This window comes from Anthonomus grandis, chromosome 1 (genome assembly GCF_022605725.1).
Source record: "Anthonomus grandis grandis chromosome 1, icAntGran1.3, whole genome shotgun sequence".
Taxonomy (NCBI): domain Eukaryota; kingdom Metazoa; phylum Arthropoda; class Insecta; order Coleoptera; family Curculionidae; genus Anthonomus; species Anthonomus grandis.
In genome coordinates, this window is record NC_065546.1 from 1991901 (window position 1) to 2017765 (window position 25865).

Consider the following 25865-nt stretch of genomic DNA (forward strand, 5'->3'; position numbering starts at 1 on the left):
CGTAAAATTTCAGGGAACCTATTTCTGGACATAGTAGCCTGATAAACAGGCCTGGTGAATGCTTTGTTTGTAGTCGACCATAAACTACGTACACTTTCTCTTGATTTTCAAAATCTACTAGTAAGAATCAGGTTTCCGAGGAAAGCGAGAAATTCTGTCGTGTCTACCTCAATCCATGATTCCATCTTGACTTCATTATAGGTGCTTATAAAGTCTTTAGCTTTTTTGTTTGTGTATTTTATAATAATATCTAATAAATCATTAGAAAAGAACAGCTTAAAACAGTCAATGATAGAATTTATATCTTTGCTTTTATCTGTAAGACCTTTATTTTCTTGCAAGATATTGCATGTTCTGGATTTTCCTGTTTTATGTGCAACAGTATATCAAGTGCGATTATCAACATCGTACGACTGTTTATTGCTCTGTTTCGTCTTCTAATGGATCAGGTAAATGTATTTGTTTTTCTTCTAACTCTTGAAATGAACGATTGCCGTCATGTATCTCAGGCTCCTCATCCGAGGTGTCCTCCTAAATGCCTGTTCCAAAGGTATTTCGGTTTTGCACTCGTCATCTGAAGAATGCATCAATATTTCCTTGTCAGATAAACCCTTATTTTTAGACCACATGGCACTTTACTATTTATTATTGAAAAATAAAATAACCCTCTCACAGTAACATTCAACAGTAAACTGAACAACAAAGCAATAAATTGGAAATATACGCAACTTATCTTATTTACATCTGTAAAAAAGGGAGTTTTAGCATATACCTATAGTTTCTTTTTTAATTTTTACCAAATAAAGCATTGTTATGATAAAATTTGAGAATTCATGGACGCTCACTGAAAAAAAAATCAAGGAAGCAAAAGATATTTCAGGATTTTTAAGTTTCGGGTCATCGAAGACCCATATATTCGGTACGGCGATGGTTAAGTATGAAATACTTCACTAATAACACGAATACTAACCAAATTCATGTACAAAGCAGGGTAATGATGGTCACAAGGAAAATTGTACCTTAACAAAAAAAAATTGTTGCAATTTTTAGGATTTAATTTTGTTCAGTTGTTTCCCTTGACAGTAGGGTTAATTATGTTTCTTACTCAAATATATATTTATTTTTTAGCAGAGACAAAAGGGGTAAAAAGAAGGGAAAAAAGTCGAAAAGGTACGAAGAAAGGCCCGGCCGTGACGTAGCTAGAGATTATGCCGGAAGATCTCATCCGCCCGACGGACGTTATGCTGATATGGCTCCAAAGTAAGTGACTAAAAATATCCATTATTCGGCAAACCATTTGCCACATATTCTTGTATAGTTCTTCTAATAATTTTGATTAAAATTTAAATCATGTTTTAATGTCCATAATCATTAATTAAGAATGAAATGTTCTATTTCAGGGCTTATAACGCACCTGGTCAAATGGACCAAAATAGTAACAACGGCAATCGCACTAGATTCTAAATTAAGCATAGTTTTGTATATTATATGTATGAATTTTTGAACAATTTACTAAATATTTAATATAAAACTTATCACCAACTTAAAATAACAGACTGTTTCAAACCACCTTGGTAATACCATTAAAAGCTTTTTTCATAATATTTGCATTATTAAAGTTTTTGCAAATGAATTAGGAAGTCAAAAAGGAATATTAAAAAAATATAGGTTTTTGACTATTTATATACAGGGTGGTCCAGTTTTGAAAGCGAAAACTTAAATGGCAGAAGAAAATCTCAAAATAATATCAGTTTGTAAATGTAAAGTATATTCGAGAAATGCTTCGATACATTGAAAAAAATTAAAAATATTCTTCCAGGCAGTTGAATTACTGCCTATTAATCTCCTTTCCTCTCCTATCTCTCTCTGTCTAATTATTAAGTACACTCAACTGCCTGTAAGAAATAAAAATATTCTTCCTGGCAATTGAATTGATTTAGAGCCTCTTACTCTTTTTTTCTTTCCTGTCTCTTTCTGTCTTTGTCAGATAATAAAAGGCATTCTCATCTTTGTTCAATGGTTGAGTGCACTCAACTGCCTGGAAGAATATTTTTATTTCTTTTCTTTTAAGCTGTTCATTTAGAGCCTTTTAATCTCCTTTTCCATTCTATCTATCTCTCTCTCTCTCTGTCCCATATCAGGTGTCAAAGTTTTAATTAAAATATTTAAATTTTATTAGATATTTAATTGAAATTTGGTACGTTCAATTAGGCAGATCGTTCTAGGAAAAAAAATAGTATTTTACTTCAAACCAGTAGCCAGTAGTACCAGTAGCGTCCGTACGGACACATCTTCGCCCAATTCTAATGGAACACTGGTTTTTCTAGTATCAAAAATTTGCCATAAAAAAAAACAAAAACTGAAAAAATGCTGAAAACTAGTCACTTTCGACAACAATAATAAAATGACAGAACGTTAAATGTAAAATTAAAAAAATGGCTCAAAATATATTCCTTTCAATTCAATATATACTTGACATTTTTTAATTAACATGTATTGCAGCTGACACCTTAAAATCAAATCTTCCCTTATAAATGCATGATTTTCGTGAGCTTTATCTTTAATACTACTCATACCTAATGGTGTAACAGATTAAAGTCAATCAATCTTTATGGATAATTTGCGTTTAGTCATTCTCTCACACCTAATTCAAAATGTGGAGAAGCTCCATCCAATAGAATCCAACCTTTATGCCATAATTTAATGCGTAAATCGTATATGTAATCCTGCAGAGCGTTGTTAATAAACTCCACAAACAGTTCCGAGTTTAATCTTGGAGACAGGAAATATGAATCAGAGGACTTACCCGTCCAAAGCCACTGAATGATTACTCTTTTTTCCGCATCACATCATTTCCAGAATGCAAATCCTGAACCGGCGTAAGTGATGTGCATGTCGATGGTCATCATCAGCATTTCGACGTTTTCTAATTTGTTTATTATTACCACACAGGCCAAAGTTTCGAAAATTCTAACGAGCTCTGATAAAAAAGCGAGTATCTGACATTCTTCTATTAGGGTAGCGTTCACGATACATTTTCATCATAAAATAAATACAGTGAAAGTCGGATATAACGACGGAGAAAAGATTACTGAACATAGGTCGTTATAAACGGCCGTCGTTATTAAAGGACCTACATACACTACATCTTTTTTTTTTAAATAAGCCTATGTACATACATAATTATGTATGTTATAAATATTTTTTAATTTTACAAAACTCTGAAAATACATGGATACATATAAAGCAAAAAAACCAAAAATGAAAATCCAATATAAAAAAAACTAAATTTACACTGATACAGGTAACGTAAGGTACATATAAGACATCCCTCGTACTACATAGTACGAGGGATGTCTTTTAAGTTTTGCATATAGAAACATAGAGGGCGTCACTAATCAAATGTCATTAGTCAAACTTAACCTCAAACTTTACTTTTCTTAAATTCAAAACGTCAGTGCGATACATATAGTTTTACAGCTACAGTGAATTTTTAAAGGTAGCAAATTGCGCATACCATGGAATTAAACAGAGAACATTTTCGGGCCATCATTTTTTACAATTTTCGAAGGCAATTATCTCAACAAGAATGCTGTGCTGAGTTGATTTCTGTTTTCGGTAATGAAGCACCACATCAGTCGACAGTTTCTCGTTGGTATGCAGAATTCAAGCATGGACGGGTTAGTCTTAGCGACGATCCAAGGTCAGGTGCACCAAAAACGGCTGTCACCCAAGAAAACATCGATGCTGTGCGTATGCTTATCACGGAAGATCGACATGTGACATATCGTGAGATTGAGGCTTCATTGGCGATTTCAAAGACCTCAATTCAAAAAATTTTGCATGAAAAATTACGGGTAAGAAAATTAGTTTCCCGCTGGATACCGCATCTGTTAACTGAAGACCAGAAAGAAGCTAGGGTGATGTGGTGTCAAACAACTCTAGACCGCTTTGAGGCAGGAAACTCTAAAAATGTGTACAGCATTGTCAGTGGTGATGAATCATGGATTTACTCATATGAACCTGAAAATAAACGTCAGTCGTCTGTATGGGTATTTCAAGATGAAGAAAAGCCAACAAAAGTCATTCGTTCTCGAAGTGTATCCAAAAAGATGGTTGCAACATTTGTCTCAAAAGCAGGTCATGTTGCAACAATTCCTCTGGAGAATCAACGAACTGTTACTGCCGATTGGTACATTACCATTTGTTTGCCCAAAGTCATCGCTGAGCTTCGAAAAGCGAACCCACAACGACGAATCATCCTCCACCAAGACAATGCAAGTTCGCACACAGCCCGGAAAACTATTGAATTTTTAACTTATCAAAACGTCGAATTATTGGATCATCCTCCGTACAGTCCCGACCTAAGTCCTAACGATTTCTATACTTTTCCAAAAATCAAGAATGAACTGCGTGGTCAGAGGTTTCAGACGCCAGAGGAAGCAGTTAACGCAAAAAATGCAATTTTGACAGTACCCACAAACGAGTGGAATAACAGCTTTGACAACTGGTTTGAGCGCATGCAAAAGTGCATTAAATTTCGTGGAGAATACTTTGAAAAACAATAAAGTCGTTAAAAGTTATTTTTTGTTTTATTCCAGCTGCATATGCAAAACTTAAAAGACAACCCTCGTACATAAAATACATTTGTATGGATGTACATATAAAAAAAAATTATGTAGTTCATTTAGTAAAAAATCTGATTGTTTTTTGCAACGCGAGTTAAAGTAAATTGATTCAATTTTTTTCTCAATAAAACTAGTTGTATCTAAAAGTTTTTCGTCACTCGCATTATTGTATAGTAAAAAACTGTTTAGGGTCTTCACTGCTCGTAAAGCTTCTTCAACAGATGGTGGATTAAATTCTTCTTCGTCCATCTTAATAAACAAGTCTGAAGTCATCCTAGCTTTTTTGTTAGACATGTAGGAAACAGGTAATGTCTTTGAGTTTTTTTATTTTCCAATAACAATCAACTTACGTTTTTCTGACCAAAACATATTGGCAGCAACAAAAAGAGTAATTCTTTCTTTGAACATTTTCCCTCCCTTGCACTTTTCGCCTTTAAATTTCAGTGTCATGCCTGGAAGCATTTTGTAGAACAGACCTGTCTCATCTGCGTTAAAAATCTGGTCACTTGTATACCCTTTTCCTATTTCAGGCCATACAGTTTTAAGCCAGTTTTCTGTCACTCCAGGAGGTACACTAGCAGATTCACCACTTATTTTTCCATAAACAATATTATGCATTTTTCGAATACTTATTTTTATCCAAAACGTTTTATCCAACTTTCTGTGCAGGTGTATTCCGGTCCTTAATTCAGTAGCCTGCCGAAATGTTCCACTTTTGCCTGTAGTATAGGACCACTAATTGGCGATTCTCTACTTCTTTCAACTTTAAACTAGTTAAATATTTAATCTTTTTATTAATGATGTTGTTCATTGTTTTAATTATTGTAATGTGTTGCTTTTTGCTGATGATGTTAAGACTTTTAAAATTATAGACAGTAACTTGGCACATCATGAACTTTGTTCTGATCTTCACAAATTTGAATTATGGTGCAAGAACAATAGAATGGTCCTAAATGCTAAAAAATGCAAAAATATTCAATTTACCAGGAGTTTTAGTCCACCATTTCATCAGTACCATCTAATGAGTTCACTTATTGAGAAGGTATCAGAGATACGTGATCTTGGGGTGCTTTTTGATTGCAGACTAACTTATTCAAAAAATACTGAATACCTGTGTAATAAGACTTACAAAATGTTGGGTTTTATTAAGATGTACACTCATGATTTCAGCAGTATTGATTCCATCAAATTACTGTATTTTTCATTGGTTCGCAGTCAACTTGAGTCGAATTCATGTATATGGTCACCTTATTATGCTAAATATATAATGTGTCTAGAAAAAGTTCAACGTAAATTCATAAGATACATTGCTTACAAGCTTAATATTCCTTGTATTGATATTAATTACAGTGAAATGTATAGTTTGCTGAACATTGAAAAGTTGGAGACTCGACGTAAAAACTGCGATATTGTCATAACATACAAGATTCTTAACAATGTAATACAGTCTCCTGAGTTGTTGTGTCAGCTTAATTTAAATGTTCCTCCTACTACAGTGCTCAGACAGACTAGATTATTCTACCTTGAACAACATCGAACACTGTATGGTGAAAACAATTGTGCAATAGGTAGAATAATGATTAACTCAAATAGTGTCAGTATAGATTTGTTTCATTGTTCTCTGAGTTCACTTCAACGAGTTTTAAAATCTGCTTAAGTGCAATATAATTTTATATCTTCACTTTGCTTAAAGTGTGTCTTCTTTTCTATTGCAGTTACTCTGTTTTAAACCATTATATATTATATTTATTTTGTAAATTGGTTAATTACCGTAATATATATACTGAATACTGAAATAAAGCCTTATCTATATCTGCATGACTGGATAACCTAAGTTTCTTCTTTGGTAGCAAATTCTCATTAAATGCATTTTTTATTGCATCCCGGTTCTTCCAAATTGTAGAAACACTACCTAATACGCTACGTCTATACATATGCACAAAATTCCGGCACTAAATAAAAAGTACATAAACAAAGAAAAGCATTTATGAGATCGACAAACCGGCCTCCGGTTCCGGTAATTCCACCAAGAATAACTTGTCATTGGTTACAAATGATTGCTGTGTGAATCACACAAGTTCGGTCGTTATATTATATGTCCCCACTTGAGCATAGATAGTAAAATATCAATGCTCAAGTGGGGCAGTACTTCTCGATTTGTCTTGGTCTTGCCCCTGCTGCCGGATTGTGCAGATATTCCTGACGCAATCTTTGCTTCGTAATTGGAGTCTGTTGGTATTTGAGCATGGTAATTTGGGGATGAGAATATGCCTTCTGATATCCCAGTAGATACATGTGGTAAATGCAAGGACAATTTCATTGTTGTAAATAAGTCTGTTAAGTGCAGTGGCTGTTTGCTGACATTTCATGCTTCTTGTGTGGCTATTAGAGATTCATGGCTTAAAATAATCGTTGATTGTCCTAACTTGCACTGGTTATGTGACGATTGTAACAAAAAGCACATTCTTAATTCAACCGCCACCAGCTGTGATAATGTCTTGCTAGAAAAGGAGGTGGATTGTGTGAAGAGAGAACTTGAATTAACCAAAAAGTTGCTTATAAGCTCTGAATATACTATAGAGTTGCAAAAAACAGTGCTTAATTCTCATAATTTACATGATTCCAAATCAAGGGACATCTCACCTCCAAATAGTAGTAACTATATCTCTACAGCAGCTACTAACTCATATAGTAATGTATTAAAATCGAGTTCTGTTCTTCTTATCAAAAACAATCGCGGAAACGGTCAGGACAATATCTTGGCTAAAATAGCACATTCAATCAATCCAGGGGATATAAAGGCTTGTATTAATAACACCAGGAAAATACGTGGGGGTGTTGCTGTCCATTGTCAGGATGATAAATCGTTACAGGCTTTAAAAACCTCTCTAAGTGCTACAGTAGGCGACAAATACAAAATTGATGAAGCTCTAAAATACAATCCAAGGTTACTTGTAAGGGATGTGCGATTGGAGGGATTGGAAACACCTGAGCAGATAATCAATAACATCACTGCTTTAAATAATAACTTGGGGGCTGTTTCCTCTGAAATCAGGTTTATTACCAAGCTAAAGCACTCGAATAACATATATGACTTGATAATTGAAGCCTCCCCTACGGTTCGGGAAATGCTTCTCAAAAAGGAATTTATTTTTATTGGATGGAGGAAATCTAAAATTGAGGACTATTTACGTGTTATTAAGTGCTACCGTTGCTGTGGATACGGCCACACAAGAAGGGACTGTAGGGAGCGCAAGGATATCTGTCCCAAATGTAGTAAGGACCATAATCTGAAAGAGTGTAAGTCCAGTGAGAAGAGTTGTATAAATTGTGTTAGACTAAACAAGCAAAATAGGCATAAATCACCAATCGATCATTACGCTTATAACAAGGATTGTCCGGTATATGTAGGTTATCTTTCGAAACTAAGATTTAAAATTAATTATAACTGTTGATTTCTGTTTCTTTTTTCTTAAATGGTTCAAAATGCGCCTTCTTTGTTAAATATTGCCAATACAAATGTTAGATCTATTTTGCCTAGCATTGCAGAGCCTAATAATTTAGTAACTGATGTATATGATATTATAGGAGTATCAGAGACTTGGTTAAATCCAGCTATCTCATCCAATAATGTATCTTTACCCGGCTATTCATTTTATAGGAAAGATAGAGTTAACAGGAGAGGTGGTGGTGTGGGGGTTTATGTGAGGTCCGTCATTCCCTGTGAGATTGTCAAGTTTTGAGTTTATTTTTCTAAAACTAAAACTAAATGTCTCTAGTGTAGCATTGATTATGATTTATCGTCCTCCCCACACCAGGGTTACTAACATTCTTGAATTTTTTGTAGAATACATTCCTAATTTTCTTACTTTTTATGACTTTTCAATTATAATGGGTGACTTTAATATTGAGATGCTTAAGCCAAATTCAAATTCAATGTTCTAGATGCTCACGGATTGAATCAACTTATAAATGAGCCTACACGCATAACTAACTCATCAGCCACATGTCTTGATCCAATTTTTATAAGTTGCAGAAATATTTGTCACAATAGTGGCACTATAATTTCAAATATAAGTGACCATAACTATCTGTCATTCTGTACTTTAGATATAAAAAATTAAAAACCGAAGCAAAAAATTATTAGTCTCCGTTGTTTTAAGAATTTTAATTTAATTAATTTCGAAACTGATTTGCAAAATATTGCTTGGGACCACTTATTTTACATTAAAGATATAAACGAAACGGTTTTATTCTTGCAAAATAACATAACTTTCTTATTTAACATACATGCATCACTTAAACAAATTAGAGTTAGTAAGAAGCCCGCCCCATGGCCAACAGATAACTTAAAATTAATTCTTAATGAAAGGGATAGAGCACTTACGATATATAAACAATGTAAGACACCTGAAAATTGGAGTCTTTACAAGGATAGACGTAATTTTGCCCTTGCATCCATCAGGCAAGAAAAAGCGGCATATCTACACCAGTTGGAAGCTGTCAAATCTGGTAAGGGACTTTGGAAAGGTTTAGGTAACTTAAATATTAAAACAAAAACAGAATCGGAACTACCAATTGAACTAGGTCAGCCCAATACAATTAATGACTATTTCATAAGCATTTTCAATAAGTCAAATGCTTGTCTTAACAAAATTAACTATTACCAAAACCATAAGTTTTGCGCAGATCACACCTTTCATTTTGCCCTGGTGGACCAGATCACTGTTTCTAAAGTCATTGATGATATTAAATCCAATGCAGCTGGAAATGATGGAATTTCTCTTCATATGTTGCGTTTATGCTTGCCACATCATATTATTCACATTGTAAACACTTGCCTGGAAACTGGTTATTTTCCTAGACCATGGCGCGAATCTATAGTCTGCCCAGTTTCCAAAGTTCCTAATCCCAAAAATGTTCAAGACCTACGGCCCATAAGTCTCTTGCCTCTTGTCTCTAAAATCTTGGAAAGAATAGTGCATAGTCAACTAATGGATCACTTTTGTAAGACTAATATTCTGCCAGCTCAACAATCCGGATTTAGAAAAGGTCATAGCACTACTAGTGCTCTTCTAAATATTATAGGTAATATCATTACAGCCTTAGACAAAAAGTTGGCTGTGATTTTGGTGGCACTGGATTATTCAAAGGCATTTGGCTTGATTGATCATGACTTGCTCGTTGCCAAGTTGTCTTATTTTGGTTGTGATGACTCCGTCTTATCGTTTTTTAAATCGTACTTATGGAGACGGTCGCAGCGAGTACGGGTACAAAATGAATATTCTGAATCAAATAGTTTCCAGGATACCGCAGGGATCTATATTGGGGCCACTTTTGTTCCTAATCTATACCTCTGATCTACCTAACGTAGCCTTAAACTCGGACGTCTACCTGTATGCGGACGATACTCAGGTTCTTCACCTATTTAATCCACATAATGTTCATTTTGATTTGAAGCATGCAGATAATGAATTTACAGATGAACATATTTTACAGATTAACCCTATTAAAACTAAAGTTCTATTATTTGCGGGTCACAATCAATGGCATAACATAGAAAATACACTTAATATTACGCTTAATAATACTACTCTCACTTTTTCAAATCACGTAAAAATTTTGGGTCTCATTGTTGACACATCTCTCAGATTTAGGGATTACTGCAATATGTTATTACAAAAATGTTATTTACGCTTGCGAATGCTTTATGCAAATAAAAGTATTTTAAATTACAAAACAAGAAAAAAGCTTTCTGAATCCTTGGTTATGTCTATCATTAATTATTGTATAATTTTGTATTACCCATGTCTAGATAGAATAACGCAAAATCGCTTGCAGCGTATTCAAAACCCATGTTGTCGTTTTATTAATAATCTTAGGAAATACGACCATGTATCACAAGCTATACTACAACTTAAATGGCTAAAAATTGTGAATATATTTAAGTTGTATTTATTAGTATTTTTATATCGCCTATTTAAAACACGCACACCTGTGTCTTTGTGTGAAAAGATGATTTACAGAACTGAGGTTCATAGTCGTAATATAAGGTATAATATACTTTCAATGCCATGTCATACTACATCAATGTTTGAACGTTCTTTCACCTATCAAGTTGTCATTCTATTTAATCGTTTCAGGCCAAATTTTCATTTTACCATTTATTTTTATCGAAGATTCTATAAAGATCTATTCTTGGAACATCAATGATTGGTTGTTCTTGGTTAATTTATTTAATTGTTACTTAACTGATGGAACATATGTTTTACTTTAAAGTAGTATTAATTTTAGTTTATTTATTTTTTTTTTAAACTGGATAGGTTAAGAGATAAAGAGTATTTGCCTGTTCAGGCAAATACTGTAATTTGCAGGGTTTGTTAAATAAAGACGATTTATTATTATTATTATTATATATCCGGCCTTCACATGAAAAATCTTTTAGATAAGGGCGTTAGAAGCGACTTGGTCGCTATAACCGGCGTCGTTATAGGCAGACTTTTTTAGACTTGCGTTACATATAAATCCAACCAAACTTTCCAGATTTCGTCGTAATAAATGACTTGTTTTTATAAGCGACGTCGCTATTCGCGATTTTTACTGTATTTGCGTATTTGCAGAAAACAACATTGTCTAGTTTAATACCTAAATAAAGACCACTTTAATAATTTGGAAAAATATGTGGGCTCAATTACCTTAGGACTTTATTTTTTTTTAGTAAATTACGTATTAAATGAAGAAAAAATATATGTAATAATTTTTTGTTGTAAAGTAAGCGAGGACTCTAGAAATCATTTTTATTTAAAATAAAATTAGTTACGTAGAACTTTTTTCAATAAAATTGTGCGAAGATGTTTCCGTACGCACGCCATTGGTAAAAGTAAAATAATAACTATTGGGTAAAAATATGTATCCCTATTATCTAACTAAACTGTCAATATTCACTTAACCCTCCGTTGGTAATTGTCACAAGATTGGTGAGTTGGGGTATGGTATACCCCAATAAAAAAACAAACATGTTTCGAATATAAACTAAACATTTTTGAAATATTATCCATAAATAATGTTTTTGTATTGGTCTGAAAGTAAATAAAAATAAAACACATGACGAATAACCGACCAAAAAAAAATTAAACGTTTATTTTCAAAAGACCTACATTTTTACAGAAATTTCGAACAAGACGCAACCAGGTATTAAAAATATATTATTATTTTGAAAATATTTACTTAAAAATTAATTTTTGATTAAGTATAAACATAAAAATAACTAAAGAAAAATATAAACTAATACATTGCTTTATGTTTTATGTACTATCTATAGAGCTACAGTTGTCGCATGTTTGCGCTGCATGACTCAGGCAAACAAATTTATTACACAAGTGTAAAAAGATTTGCGATCTTTATTTCCTGGACTCATATAACACCTTCTGGAAAATCTTTGCCTTTTTGTGTCTTCTCCAACTGTTGTTGGGACAATTTCCCCCTGTATATCGGAAATCCTAGACTTATTCGCGGATTTTGCAGTCTACTCATTTGGAACGGTTTTACTAAACTCAAAGATAAACCTTTTAGAAAAAAGCGCTGATTTTCATTCGCATTGCAATTAAAAATTACAAAAGCGTTTATAGCAGCTGAGTTTAGTAAGGAAAAGAATAGAGTTAGTGGCCACCTGCGGCTTTTTCTTGATACACTATAAGTGGCAGACAATTGATCTACCGTATCTACTCCTCCTTTCGTCATGTTGTAAAACATTATTATTTCTGGTTTATTTTGGTCCCTAGAATCGGGATCAATTGTGTTGTCATGATGGAGAGTTGATAAAAGGAGAACATTTCTATTTTTTTTTTTTTTTTGAATTTAAGAGACCAATGTTACGTCTGATTGAAATGCACATTGTAAGTGTTTGCACGTGTAACTTCTTTCTTCTCGCTTTGTTGTGAGTAATTCGCCAGGAATTTCTCTTTTATTTTTTCTCAGCCTCCCTACTGAAGTAAGTTTATATTCTTTTAGTAACTTTATTACCAAGTCATAACTTGTAAACCAATTATCAAACGTTATGTTTCGCCTTGTTCCCCTAATTGGTTCTACCAATCGCAGAACTATGTCAGCCGGTTTGTTGCTAAGGGCGTACGGACCTTCGGGCCTACATATGCTTCTAAGTTTAGTACATAAAATGTTTTTGAGTCTACAAGTGCAAATACCTTGAGGTCATATTTAGCTGGCTTGTTTGGTATGTACTGCCGAAATCCGCACCTACCGCGGAAAGACTCAAGTTTTTCATCTATTGTTAAATATTCCGAAGGTACATAAGCTGCTTGAGAGTTTTCCACAAACCGATCAAATATTGCCCGAATTGGAGCTAATTTATTAATTTTAAGTCTTTCCTCCTGAGAATCTTTATTGTCGAACCTCAGGCAGCTTAGTAGTAACCTAAAACGCTTTTGGGGCATCGTTGCTCTAAACGTGTCTATACCGGATCCATCGCTAGCCCAAAACTCATCTAAATTTAACCTATTAGCCCTAAAAGGACCACACATATATAGTAGTCCAATAAGGGCTTTCATTTCTAAAGCTGTTGTTTGTTGTACGATCGATTTGTCATTATTAACCGATTAGTACATTCAACTATAGAGTCAATAATAAGTCCGTCTATAAAAATATTTCAACAATCAAAAGGGGTTTTGGCCCCTTTAGCAACACCTTTTGGTCCCGGAAGATGGATTATAATATTTTCCTGACGTGTACGCACAGCCTTATTTTCTGGATTAGCTACCCATTTAGTTTTTTTGTCAACTCCCCATAAATACCTTGACTTTACTTCAAAAGCAAGGCGAAAACTCCTCGACAATGTCATCTTCTAATATTTCTTGCTCAGAATCAGACTCCTCAGAACGCTGGCTAACGTGGTCGTCAAACTCGCCCTCAGAGCCGGATTCAATGGGCTCCTCATCAAGTATTTCGGGTACCTCTGATGAATTATCCGAAATTTCCCAAAGCTTCAACAACTTTTCTTGCTCTTTTTCATATGACCATCGAGCAGACATAATATCTACAAATGAAATTCAAGGTAAACAAAAAATATCAATAGAGTAATAATAATAATTATTAATTTAGGTTTATAACATATTAATATTATACTTAATTATTATTATATTATTAAATAATAATAATATTAATTTTTATATAATATGTCGTACTTACCTCTAAAAGAATCAAAGAATTAAAAAAAAAAAAATTACGAGAATGGTAACCTGGGGTATGATATAGATATACCCCAAATCACTTTACTTACGTCGATCAAAGCTCACACGCGACTGACGCGCTCCAAAACACGTGTTTTCTATCACTTGATATTATATTTAAAGGTACTTACGAGATGGCGCTACGTATTTTGCAACGGACAAAATTATAGAGATATTAAGTAGGTTGGGGTATGATATACCCCACCTTACTAACGGAGGGTTAAATATTATTAAATTTAAATATTTCACTTAATACTTTGACACCCTGTATCTTTATAGCGAAGAATTTTTCGAATATAGTTTACATTTAAAACTGATATTACCTTGAGGTTTTCTATCTGCGATTTAAGTTTCCTTTTTCGAAACTGAACCATCCTGTATATATGATTTTTGAAATTTTTTTAAAAATAAAAAAAATGATACTCCTTTAACAGGCGTCCATTTAATTCAGTGCAATTCTTAGCCAGTGCGGGGCAATTTTTATTGGGATTTGTGTACTGTGACAATTTCAGCTTGACGCACAAGAAATTAAATAATTAAAGAAATCAGTTTTGAAAATAGGGATTTTTTTTAATGAAATATTAAGTTAATATAATTGAGTATTAAATAATCTCGAAATTACACGATATTTCTGACATAGGAAACTTCCTAATTGCGGCTTAGCAGTTAGAATCCGTATGTTAGGAATTTGTCAAGTGATATATCATTATTTTTCCCAAATACTTGCATTAAAAAAATTTATAATGGACAATATAAAAACTGTATTAAAATAGCCTATCTGTCTGGAAAACAGAAACAAATATTTTAAATCCCGTAAATAAAATAAAAAAATTACTCCAAAGGCCTGAAAAATTATTTCTAATACCTGAAAAAACCAAGATACTTTCAGGGAAATAAATACATACAAATTGCATCTACAATATTTAATGTATAGTTTATTCATATTCTCAAACACAATTAATTACGTACTTACAACGTACAAATAAGAGATCTTTTCCTGGACGTTGTATGGCAGATCTGAAACCTTTAGGGGACGTTTCATTAAACGTCCCCTAAAGGTTCATTAGGTTCAAAGGTTATTATGTTTCAATCCTAATGAGGATTTTTTGTTCGTTTGCATTTTTGATCATTAAATGATGTCTTATTCATTGAATTGTTTATACGTTCATCGTATGTATCAAAAAGTGCGTATATAAGAATAGACTAAACCCGCTTTTTGGGCTTCTGGTAGATTTATGTTTAAACATATAAGCCGAGTACTAAATAGTTGAATGCTTTCTATGTTTGTTTGTTGTTAATTGTTGCTTTTGTGTTCGTCCATAGGCAATGGGAAGATTTTCCGAATGGCGGACCGCCGCACTACCAAAGGGCTCCAACGGAATACGAGAGGCCACCGCCTTATTATTATCCTGGAAGTGGAGGGTGAGTTTCTTTTTATCATATCAGTTAATTTAAAATAAAATAACACTATCAAAATCGCCAGGTTTTAAACAATCATAAAAAGCTTCTTGCAATTCCTAGACATACGTTTCAAAAAAATGTAATTTGTCTATTTGTTTCTGTTTACTGGCTTCGTCAGAACTAAAGAAACAATTTAAAAAATCAATATCTTAGTAATAAAAATACAAAATGTATAAAACCTGTGATGCTCATAAATTGAGTGAAACACGTGTAAGCAACATAATATACTGAATGTGAATTTAAGGCTTTTTCTTTTCTACTTAAATATGTCAAAGTCACTTAGGGATTGTGGACTGTTTTTCTTAATTGTTGGCTTCGGCAATACGACCCGAAAAATTAAATCAAAATTGGGAAATATTTATCAAATTGGTCATTTATAACATATCTTTCGTAGGAGTTTTAGTTTTAGTTTTTTTCTTTAAAAATACTTGGGTACATTAAGTATTTCATCCATTAATAGAAAAACATTCAAAAAAATATTTTTTTATATACCTACATTTTGATGCCCTGCTTATACAGGGCGAAACACGTGTAACTAATAAAATTTGCTTATGAGGCCGTGACATTGTTTTTTGTTTGTTTGTTTACACCCTGTATAATTATAAATTATACAGTTTTACCACTAACCAAAACTCTTTTGACTATTTTATTTTTATTTAAATTTGCACAATTTTTTGTCACACTATTAAAGGCAAATATCAATAAAGGGCATGTCTATTGAATAATCCTAAATTATCTTTAATGAATTAATTACTACATCAATTAATACCAAAACTTCTTTTTCAGGGAGCAGTAGAAGGCAAAAATGGAATAGTTGAAAAATGTATAGACTGAACTCTTATGGCGTTATTACTACTAAATAATTATTTAGCTTAATTGATTTTTTCTTTTAGTAATAATGGCGTATTCATAATTTCTTTAGTAAAATTACACCCATCCAACCCTTGTCTCTTAATTTGTGATATTACTTGTAATTATATCACACCTATTATAGGTGAAATTTTTCATTTTGAGGTGGCATGGTGCGTGCAGATTAAGATTAAAAAAAAAACAGTGTGTTCTGAGCTAGTTATTGAACCTTCTGGACACATTCCAGTTATATTCATGCTCAATACATAATATTTTTATATTGTAGTCACTCGTATATATCACTTATTTTTGAAGTTAAAACAATAGTGTCACGAATAATAATAGATGTACGTTTTTACCGAGACTTTGTTGTGCATTTACAGTCAATTTATTAGGCTGGCTATTTAATTGGTAGCTACTTTACGTGTATTAAGGTTTCATGGTAAACGATGCTAAATTTGCCTTAAACCTAGTTGTAGCTCCCTGATAGTAACTAAAGTCTTACCAAAAATAATAAATAAGTTTTTCAATAAAATTGCAGACAAATTTTTAAATACTGTGTTGCCTAATTATCGAATTTGGCGCAAAATTTCTAGCTAATTGATTGCTGCCATTGCTGTATCAAGCCAGCAGAAATATAATTCATTTAACTTACTATGTTTAAATTAATTTAAAGTAATGTTTTATTTTTACAAACAAATATATCTTTTAGGTTCCTTGTTTTTTTTTTAGTATTTCGTCGTTTTTGAGGAAAAAAATCGTATTTCATTGCATGTTAATGGGTAACAACAATAACGAAAAAAATTTATATTTTTTAAACAAATATTAAAGTTTGTTATGTCTTGTATTAATCTTAAGAGCAGCTCCTAGAGAAAAATGGGAAATTAATAAAAATTACTTAAGATGAAAGTCTAATGGCTCAATTAAAATGAAGAAAAAAAAATGAAAGAAAAAGGTCTAATGTATTTAATTTTGGGAATATGAGTGATCCAAATCCATAACCTTTAAGAAACCTTTAAAGGTTAGGATATTTAAGAAATATATTATAAATGTAGTGACATAAAAAAATATAAAATAATTATGATAAATTTTGTATAAAATTTATGTTTTTGTTCAACGTTCATCATTAATTGTTTATTTATTTTGCAAAAATTTTCCTTCTTTAATATTAAAAAATTAGGGTGAAGTGGGGTAAGTGTAATCAAAAAAATGTTAGTGGCACTTTAAAATTTCATAACAAAAAAACTAAAAAAAAATTTTCGGGTTCATTTTTAGTAGGCACAGAGCTTATTTCTTTGTTAAATCAATGTCATATTTATTTATTTTTTGTCTGCTTTTGTTTTTTTTATAAACCAAATTAAAAAAATATGTCGGCTGATTACCCAGAGAATGGGGCAAGTGTACTCACGGCTCCTAACTGCCATATGCTTACTCTGCCGATGGATCTGGGGCAAGTGTACTATAGTATGAAAAATTCTGGGTTAAAAAAATAGCTTGATACCTATCTTAATTTATAAGGAAGGTATGAACTTTTTTCGTGGAGCAATGATAATGAATAAAACTCAAAGATTTTCTGAAAAGTATATTATGTAGGTAAGTTGAGCAAAACAGGCTGTGACATGTTTTTTTATTTATTTAACGTTATATGAGGTAAAGGATACTGGAAAAGTTAGTTCTACTCTTCGCCCTAAAGTGGCTTCTGGTAAAACACGCTCTATATCTGATGCAGCCACTAAGTGATGGTCCTCTTGTTCAGGCCAGTGAAACACTGAACTATGCGTGTTTCGGTTTGATTTTTTTTTAAACTTAATGATAGGTTGCGATTCTTCATCAAGCGTTGTTATTTGACCAGCATAAAAAAGTATACTTTTCTTTCCTTTAAATGAGACCAAAACCCAGTTTCCAATGTTTTCTACCCCTTTAAGAAACAATTCGTCTTGTTTTAATGCTTGTTCATCTTCCTCTAACCTTTTTGCATAAGTCTCAAAGGTGACGTCGTTGGATTCACTGTCACTTAAAATTTGCGGCTCGTCTTCATCTGAAGAGCTCTCATTAATATGTTTTGCTGTTATTTTTTTTGATTCCTTCTTTGTTTTCTTTGCTAATTCTTTCGCTATTCTTTCATCTTCTTTTTCTTGCTCAGCCTTTTTCTTTTTTTCTTTGTTTTCTTTTGCTGTTATAATTTCAGCTCCCGGAGCTACCCTTTTTCTTCTTTCTTTTTCGTTAGGGCGGGGCGATTGTCTCACTGTTTCCAGCAACAATTCTTCAAATGATACAGTATCGCTACTTGGTGCTGCTATTGGTATTGGTCTACTTGGCCCTGCTATTGGTTCTGGTCGCGGTTCTGATGCTAGCTGCTGCGTGGTTGGTTTCTCTCTCGATGGCTCTTCATGGCTGCTTGTGCTGGGTTCATTAAGAGGTTGTTCTGTGGCAGGTTGGGGATTTCTCAAACGTTCTTCATATCGTCGTAGAGCTTCTGGATCATATTTAGAGCGGTCGATGACAGATCTATTAAATGGGCATATTCCTCCTCTACGAAAGCCCGATGTCAGTAAAGCTGGATCGGTCTCTTTCCAAATTGTGCTCACAAGTACCGAAAAATCTTTCTTTGGTATTTTAACACCCACTTGTTTTCTTTGGTACTCCGCTAATTTGGAATCCCACCGTGACTTAAGGCTCTTAAAGACCGCTAGGTCCATAGGTTGCAATAAGTGGCTAGAGTGTGGAGGTAATTTAAGTACAATTATATCATTTCACCGCCCAACAGCATGTATGTTGCATGGAATATTTTTATGATTCTAGGCTTATTTTTAATGCTGATATTAAATAATGTCATCAGTTTATATGTGTCAGCTCTAGTTTTTGAGTTAAAAGGAGGGAGTATTTTTTGGGAATTAAAAATACACTCAACGTACAAACATTTTTAATTACAAGAACTATACACTCAGGAATTTTCTTTTATATGATTTTCTACTAGTTTTGAATGAACTGCTACTCTGAATACTCCAGCAAAAATCGGCCAACATATGTGCATCCCAGCGATCCTGAAATCGTTCCTCCATGGTTCGAAGATCTTGGTGGAATCGTTCACCCTGTTCTTCACTCATGTCATCGAGATTTTCAGGAAAATGGTGTAAATGGCTGTGTAGGAAGTGCACTTTGATGCTCATGTTACATCCAAGTCGCTGGAAGTGTGACAACATCTCTTCGACGTGCGCAATGTAATCATCACCCTTCCTCTTACCTAAGAAATTTTGGATAACCCAAACAAAGGAACCCCATGCATTCTTCTCAATTTCTGACATTGAGCTGGTGAAATTAGGATCGTTTACCAACTTGCGAATTTGTGGACTATCAAATATACCTGCCTTGAGTTTTTCTGAACTTAGACTTGGAAATTTCCTTGAAATATATTTGAAACATTTACCATCTTTATTTAATGCCTTAACATATTGCTTCATTAAACCTAGTTTAATGTGCAGGGGTGGCAATATGATACGATCTCGTGGCACTAGAGGTTCATTTATAACATTAAGACTACCTGGAAGTAGTGCTTCCCTAGAGGGCCATTCTTTTCTTGACCAATGTTCTGATTTTGCTCTACTATCCCATAAACACATAAAACAAGGATATTTAGTGTAGCCTCCTTGTTGTCCTAAAAGGAAGTTCACCATCTTAAGATCAACGCAAATCACCCATTTATGATCGTTATATTTGATTTTGTTCATGACCAGTGCTATTGTGGGGTATTCTTCCTTAACTTTAGTTGAATGTGCTATTGGTATGGAGCCTAGTTTATTTCCGTTGTGCAATAGTACACACTTCAAACTCCGTTTTGACGAGTCAATAAATAAACGCCAATCGATTGGTTCATATTTCTGCAAGCCCATGGCAGTCATTAAACCAGAAATATTAGTACAAAATACAAAATTATCCTCCTCAGCGAAAAAGGGAAGTAAGTCTTTTTCTCGAGTGCGGTAATAAGAAACTTTAGTTTTTTCAGTTAAACGATTTCTCTCTTTTAATCTGGAGGCCAATAATTCAGACGAAGTTTTGGATAGTCCAAGGTCTCTAATTAAATCATCAAGTGCACTTTGATCGAATGGTTTTGGTTCAAAGAGATTTTCTGGAACAAACTCGTCATCGCTCATGCTACTCAGTTCATTCAATTCATCAGAACTTTCTGTAGATGTAGATGGTAATGGTAAAGATGTATCTTTTGAGGTCCTTACAGGCCTCACAGCTGATGTTGATGTGGGGTAAATCCATTTGGAGCGGTTCGTCTTGTTGATTCCTTTTATATTAACAAAGCAAAAATAGCAGTCATCGTGATGATTTAAAGGTTCACGCCAAATCATTGGGGATTGGAATTTAAAAGAGAGTCTCTTCTTAGTGGCCCATAAACGTAATTCTTCAACACAAATTTTGCACACAATATTGGGCACCCAGCACTTGTTATCTGTTTCCAAAGGAAAACCAAAACACTCTAAATACGCTCGTTTCACAAAGTCTGACATATTCAATCGAAATTTTTGAAAAACATATTCACCACAAATATAACAATAACAATTCGGATCGTTAATGCAGACCCTTCTTAGCGAAGTCATGATAAAAATTACAATAATTTATCTAAAACGCGACTATAATAGATAAAAAACCAAAAATAAAGATAAATGAGAAGAACGTAGCTATATCTAAACAACTCGAGCTGTTAGAGTAAAACTGACGACAGATTCGAAATCAGATGCCTCGAATTAGTAAACAACAATAAAAATATTTCAGTCAACATAAAATAACCTTCGATTTGTTGTGCAGTGTTTTCGACAACCGCCTCGATAAGTTTTGGGTCTAAGTGCGTTGAATGTCCATCATGCAAAAGCAGGATTGGTCTTTCAGGTACAACGCTGCGAATAGTTTACAAAGATTTCGGTTTCCATCCAACCATTTGGTGACGCAGCATAAGAAGTACCTGGAAAGGTAGATTCCTTGGGAGCCAGCCAGGTACTTCATAGATTTTTTCCCTTAAAAACAATTAATGGAGTCAGTTTATCCCCATTGGCGTTGCCACCCATGAGAACTGTACTCTCTCTTCCAGGCTGGGTGGTTATTCTTGAAGCAGGGGCATTTTTCTGATCCACAATTTTAGTTTTACTTGGAGCGTAAAACTACGAGCGTAAAACTAGTTTCGTCGATGTTATAAATCTGAGAAGGCTTATTTTGCAGGTCGTTATTTTCTAAGGTTGCTTTTAACATGTCAAGATGTTGTTCAATCACAAATAGATCATTGGCTTTTTTTTCTGGCATACTCCAGTCCTTGTGGTTTTTTTAAAGGATAAGAACCAATTCTCGCCAGGTATTCCATCTTTAAATGGCGTTTTTATATTATTTTTCGTGACATACTTTCCCACCAATTCTAAGATTTCCTTTCTGCTGAGCCCCCAACCCACTTCTCCATGATTTTTATGGCATTCAATAATTTTTCTTCATCAGCTGCAGGTATTGCGGTGGATCTTCCTTTGGACGTGCTTTTTGATCCTCGGGTTTCTCGTAGGTGTTTTTGAAGAGTGGAAAATGGGATTTGATCCCTCTGGGCAGCACTACGAATACTCATACGATTTTCTTGGATGTTTCTGATCGCATCTTTTAAAAGTTCAGCACTGTAAGAAGGGTTTTGTTTCTTTTTTTTTATACACTCTCACCATTTTAAAGGAACTCACTAGGAACTGTATAAACTAGTCTTAGATCGGTCCTATTTTAAAGATTTCCACACTGTCTTTACAATTAATTAAAGTCTTTGGTAAGTATTTACACTATTTCTTCGATATTGGTCTTAGCCTGTAACAATAGAGAAAATGATAGGTTATAGCCTAAAAACTCAAGAAGGAGGAGGCTGGGGCAAATGTAATCGCTGGCATACATTTTTTGTTAAGTATCGAAAATGAAATCTGATAGCAGAATCAACATCTTTGTCGAAAATTACCTAAGGGAGCAAAATATTACAACTAAATACTAATATTAGCAGTAGTAATAGGGAATTAAAATTCCTAAAAGGCACTCGCAAAATTATTAAAAATGTCAAAGTACAAAAAAGAAAAAGGGAAATCTTTAATACTGGAACTAAGAGGTTAATAAAAAGTAATATGGGTATAAAAAGGGTCATATTTTCGAATTTCGAAGAAAATATGTTCCAAAACGTTATAAAAAAAAATCATAGGGCTTGATTACATTTGCTCCATGATTACATTTACCCCACTTCACCCTAATAGATTTTTTAAATGTTTTTATTCAAAGAAATTTGTCTATTTTTTAATTTAAAATTTGTTTTTAAAGTTTTTTTTTCTGAAAAATCATCACAAAATACAACTCTAAAACAAGAATACTTAAGATCGTATCTAATTAAGCAATATTAAAAAAATAAAACTAATTTTTTTGATTCGGAAATAAATTTAATAATTTTGTATTTTTCTTTTATTTTCTTAAAAATCATTGTCAAAATCATCAAAAACATTAAAATAGTCAATAATGTTGAATAACATATCGTATTAGTTCAATTTAAAAAAAAAAAGTTAATTTCTTCAGAATTTTTTTATGTTCTTCTATTCAATTTTTTAACTTTGATTTTGTTTTTTTTTTTTTTACTTTTAATATTTAATAAATTATTTATTTTACGATTTTTCCTAATTCAAATTTAATTAAAAAAAAAATAAAGTTTTAAAGCTTAAATTTTTCGACACTTTATTTTTTTAAATGTACATTCAAATTCAAATATATTACTTAAAATTGTACAGTATTGTTCCAAAGTTAGTGTTTGTGCTCTAAGTCACAAGTGACTTGTCGGGACACAGTATTTCAGAATACAATAATAATTTAACAATAAATTTGAGAGCTTGTTATAAAAACCAAATTAAATTAACTTAGATTAAATTTGTTAAAGTAATATTTAAATTAATTCTTTCTTTATTCTATCATTAAATAATATTTTCAAATATACCTGTAATTATAACATTTGTTTACATTAGAAAAGGTAGCTTTAATAAAATATGTTCATAGTTACACCTGATCCATTCGGTTATGCGTATATTAAACAGTTTTTTTCTTATAGCCTTAAAAGCGTGTGGTATAAAATTAAAGATTCTTGGCCCCACATAAGATATATGACGTTGACAAATTGTAAAATCTACTTTAGTCAAATAAACATGTTCTCTCGTGACAGATCTAGTAATATTAAGCCGTTGGGGTAGAATCTTATAAATGTTTTTAATCTTCATAAAGTTAAGGGTGCTCTTCAGGTAAAGTTCTCTTACAGTGAGAGCACCACTTTCCAAAAACAAATTAACTGTTGGGTATCTTTTTGGTCTTTTATTTATTATTTTTAGTATATATTTTTGAGTGATAACCAGGTTTGTTAACATTGTGCTACACGCACTACCCCAAATTCTTATACCATAATTTAGAATAAATTCAACCAGAGCCTGATAGACCATCTCCAATAACTCACGAGGCATAAATTCGCGTAGTTGATAAAATTTATAAATTGTTTTCCTTATCTTTTTAGTTATGTAATCAATATGCATATTGTATTTTAAATTTCTATCAATATAGACGCCGAGGTATTTTGTGTACGAAACTAAAGAAATCTTAGAATCGCAATTCGTACATAGTTCATTTAATTTCTGAATTAAAAAATTAAGTCTTCAAAGCTAGATTTACTTCTTATAACAAGTTTTGATGCTAAAATAATGTAATTTTACATTAAAATAATAAAATTTTACACTAAAATATAGGAAGTTTATGTATTATGATATATTCAAAAGTGATTAGACTAAAGAAAAACCTTTTATATGGAAAAAAACTAATAAGTGTAATATATATACTTCACTTTGGTAGTTTTATATATATTTTTTTTAATTTTGTCCCAAGAACATGCAGTAAAATGATTTTTTTTCTTAAATACACATACAAAATAATATAGAAACTAAAAAGCAGTATTTGTGTTGAAAACATTATTTTTTAATGGATTGCTTATAAAATGCCTTGCTTCTTTTAAATAAATATTTATTTACTCCAATTTATGCTTTTAAAGCTTATAAACTATCGACTGTTTTATCACATTATTTTTAATGTAACATATTATGTTTAAATTAAAATAATACACCTGTTCCACTTGCAATAAGTTTGTCTGCACTTATTATTTGAGAAAACAAGCTTTTATTAAAGGACTTTGCTTACTATCTTAGACTATACTCAAAAATAACATGTTATATAGTTGAGTTCAAGCTAAAAAGTAGCTACAGATATTAAATATAGATCAAAACTTTTTTAAGAATTAGCATAATATATTAATATCAATAAGATGTGCACCTCCTTTTAAAATAATGATATAAAATATCTTTGAACGTGATGTGATTCTCACTGCTTAAAAGCATATCTTTTTGTTATTAATATTAGTGTAAATAGTGTAGTTTTTAATGTTTCCTTAATAAAAATCAAACAAATATATATTACTCATATAAAAGAAAACGTGAAATTATTTTTAAAGACAATTCTGTTTAAATTTTGTTAAGAATTATTTTACTAGTTTTACATATTTTATAAATTAAAAGATATTTTATTATGTATTATGAGTATATACGCAGAACTTTGAAATTATTTTTATATAAATAACCCTTTTATCAGTTCTTATCTTGCAATATAAAACCAAAGTCTCTTAGGTTAGCTTTTCCTGGCACAAAATTACACATTGCACTTAAAAAACATTTACAAAAAGATGCATAATCAATTTCATTTTCACTCTATGTATGTTTTTGTGCTCAATATTTAGGGATTTTTGAGGCCAAACTGTTGCCATATGGAACGACTTGTATTTATTACATGTTATTTAAATTATTAGGATAATTCTGATGTTTATACATTATTAGAATAAAGAAAATATGTATTAAGATAAGATGTTTTATTTCTAATTTCCCTATATCACGTATTTTGTCACCAAATTTTTCAAATTTAAACATTGCATTGCTAAATAAATCTTCTGGCATCGATCTGTGCAATAATAATTAAATATTTCATGTTTTTGTTTATTACCGGTGAGAGCAGAATATTATTTTCTGACAATATTTAAACACCGATTAGACATTTTTAAATTAAATTTATCAAAAGTATATCACCGCTTATTGACGAAGATTTGCATCATCCTGCTTTGACAATTTCTTTTAAATCGGCTTCCCCTCATAAATATAATCCTTCTATAAGTTCAAATAATCTACAGCAGTTTAACTTCAGAAAAGCAAACTTTCCACTCATGTATAATTTGTTGCTTGATGCAGACTGGTTACCCGTCTTGCAGTCTTCTGACGTTGACAGCGCTTGCAAGGAACTTTACCAAAGACTTGATTCAGCTTTTGCTGCTTCAGCACCTTTAAAACAACGAAGACGGCGGCGATTTCCTGTATGGTTTTCAAAACAAATTATTACTAATATCTTTAAGAAGGAAAAAGCATATCGTCCATAAAGCATATAGTCATAAGCCCGTGAGGCCTATAACTCATTTGTGACCCAAGCCGAGGAGAACGTTGTCACTGATCCCTCATCGTTTTGGGCTTTTGTTAGAGCTAAGAAAGGTCACTCTTTACTTCCGTCTATCATGTGCGATGCCAATGGTAATTCTTTTCAAGGAACAGAAAATATT

General features: G+C 32.4%; 1 protein-coding gene across 4 annotated transcripts in view; it reads left to right on the top strand.

Annotated features, from left to right (window-relative positions):
- The window catches only part of LOC126743982 (prominin-like protein), a 126093-nt gene extending 100969 nt beyond the window's left edge, over positions 1-25124 (top strand). For 2 of the 4 annotated variants that reach the window (XM_050451298.1, XM_050451282.1), the window contains exons 15-17: positions 1129-1260; positions 15194-15292; positions 16118-25124. In XM_050451298.1, coding sequence (XP_050307255.1) covers positions 1129-1260; positions 15194-15292; positions 16118-16127 — 241 coding nt within the window. In that variant the 3' untranslated portion in view covers positions 16128-25124. Of the gene's footprint in view, positions 1-1128; positions 1261-1400; positions 1553-15193; positions 15293-16117 lie in introns of those variants that run through there. The other 2 variants (XM_050451291.1, XM_050451306.1) reach the window with 1 other exon arrangement.
- Positions 25125-25865: the final 741 nt, after the last annotated feature.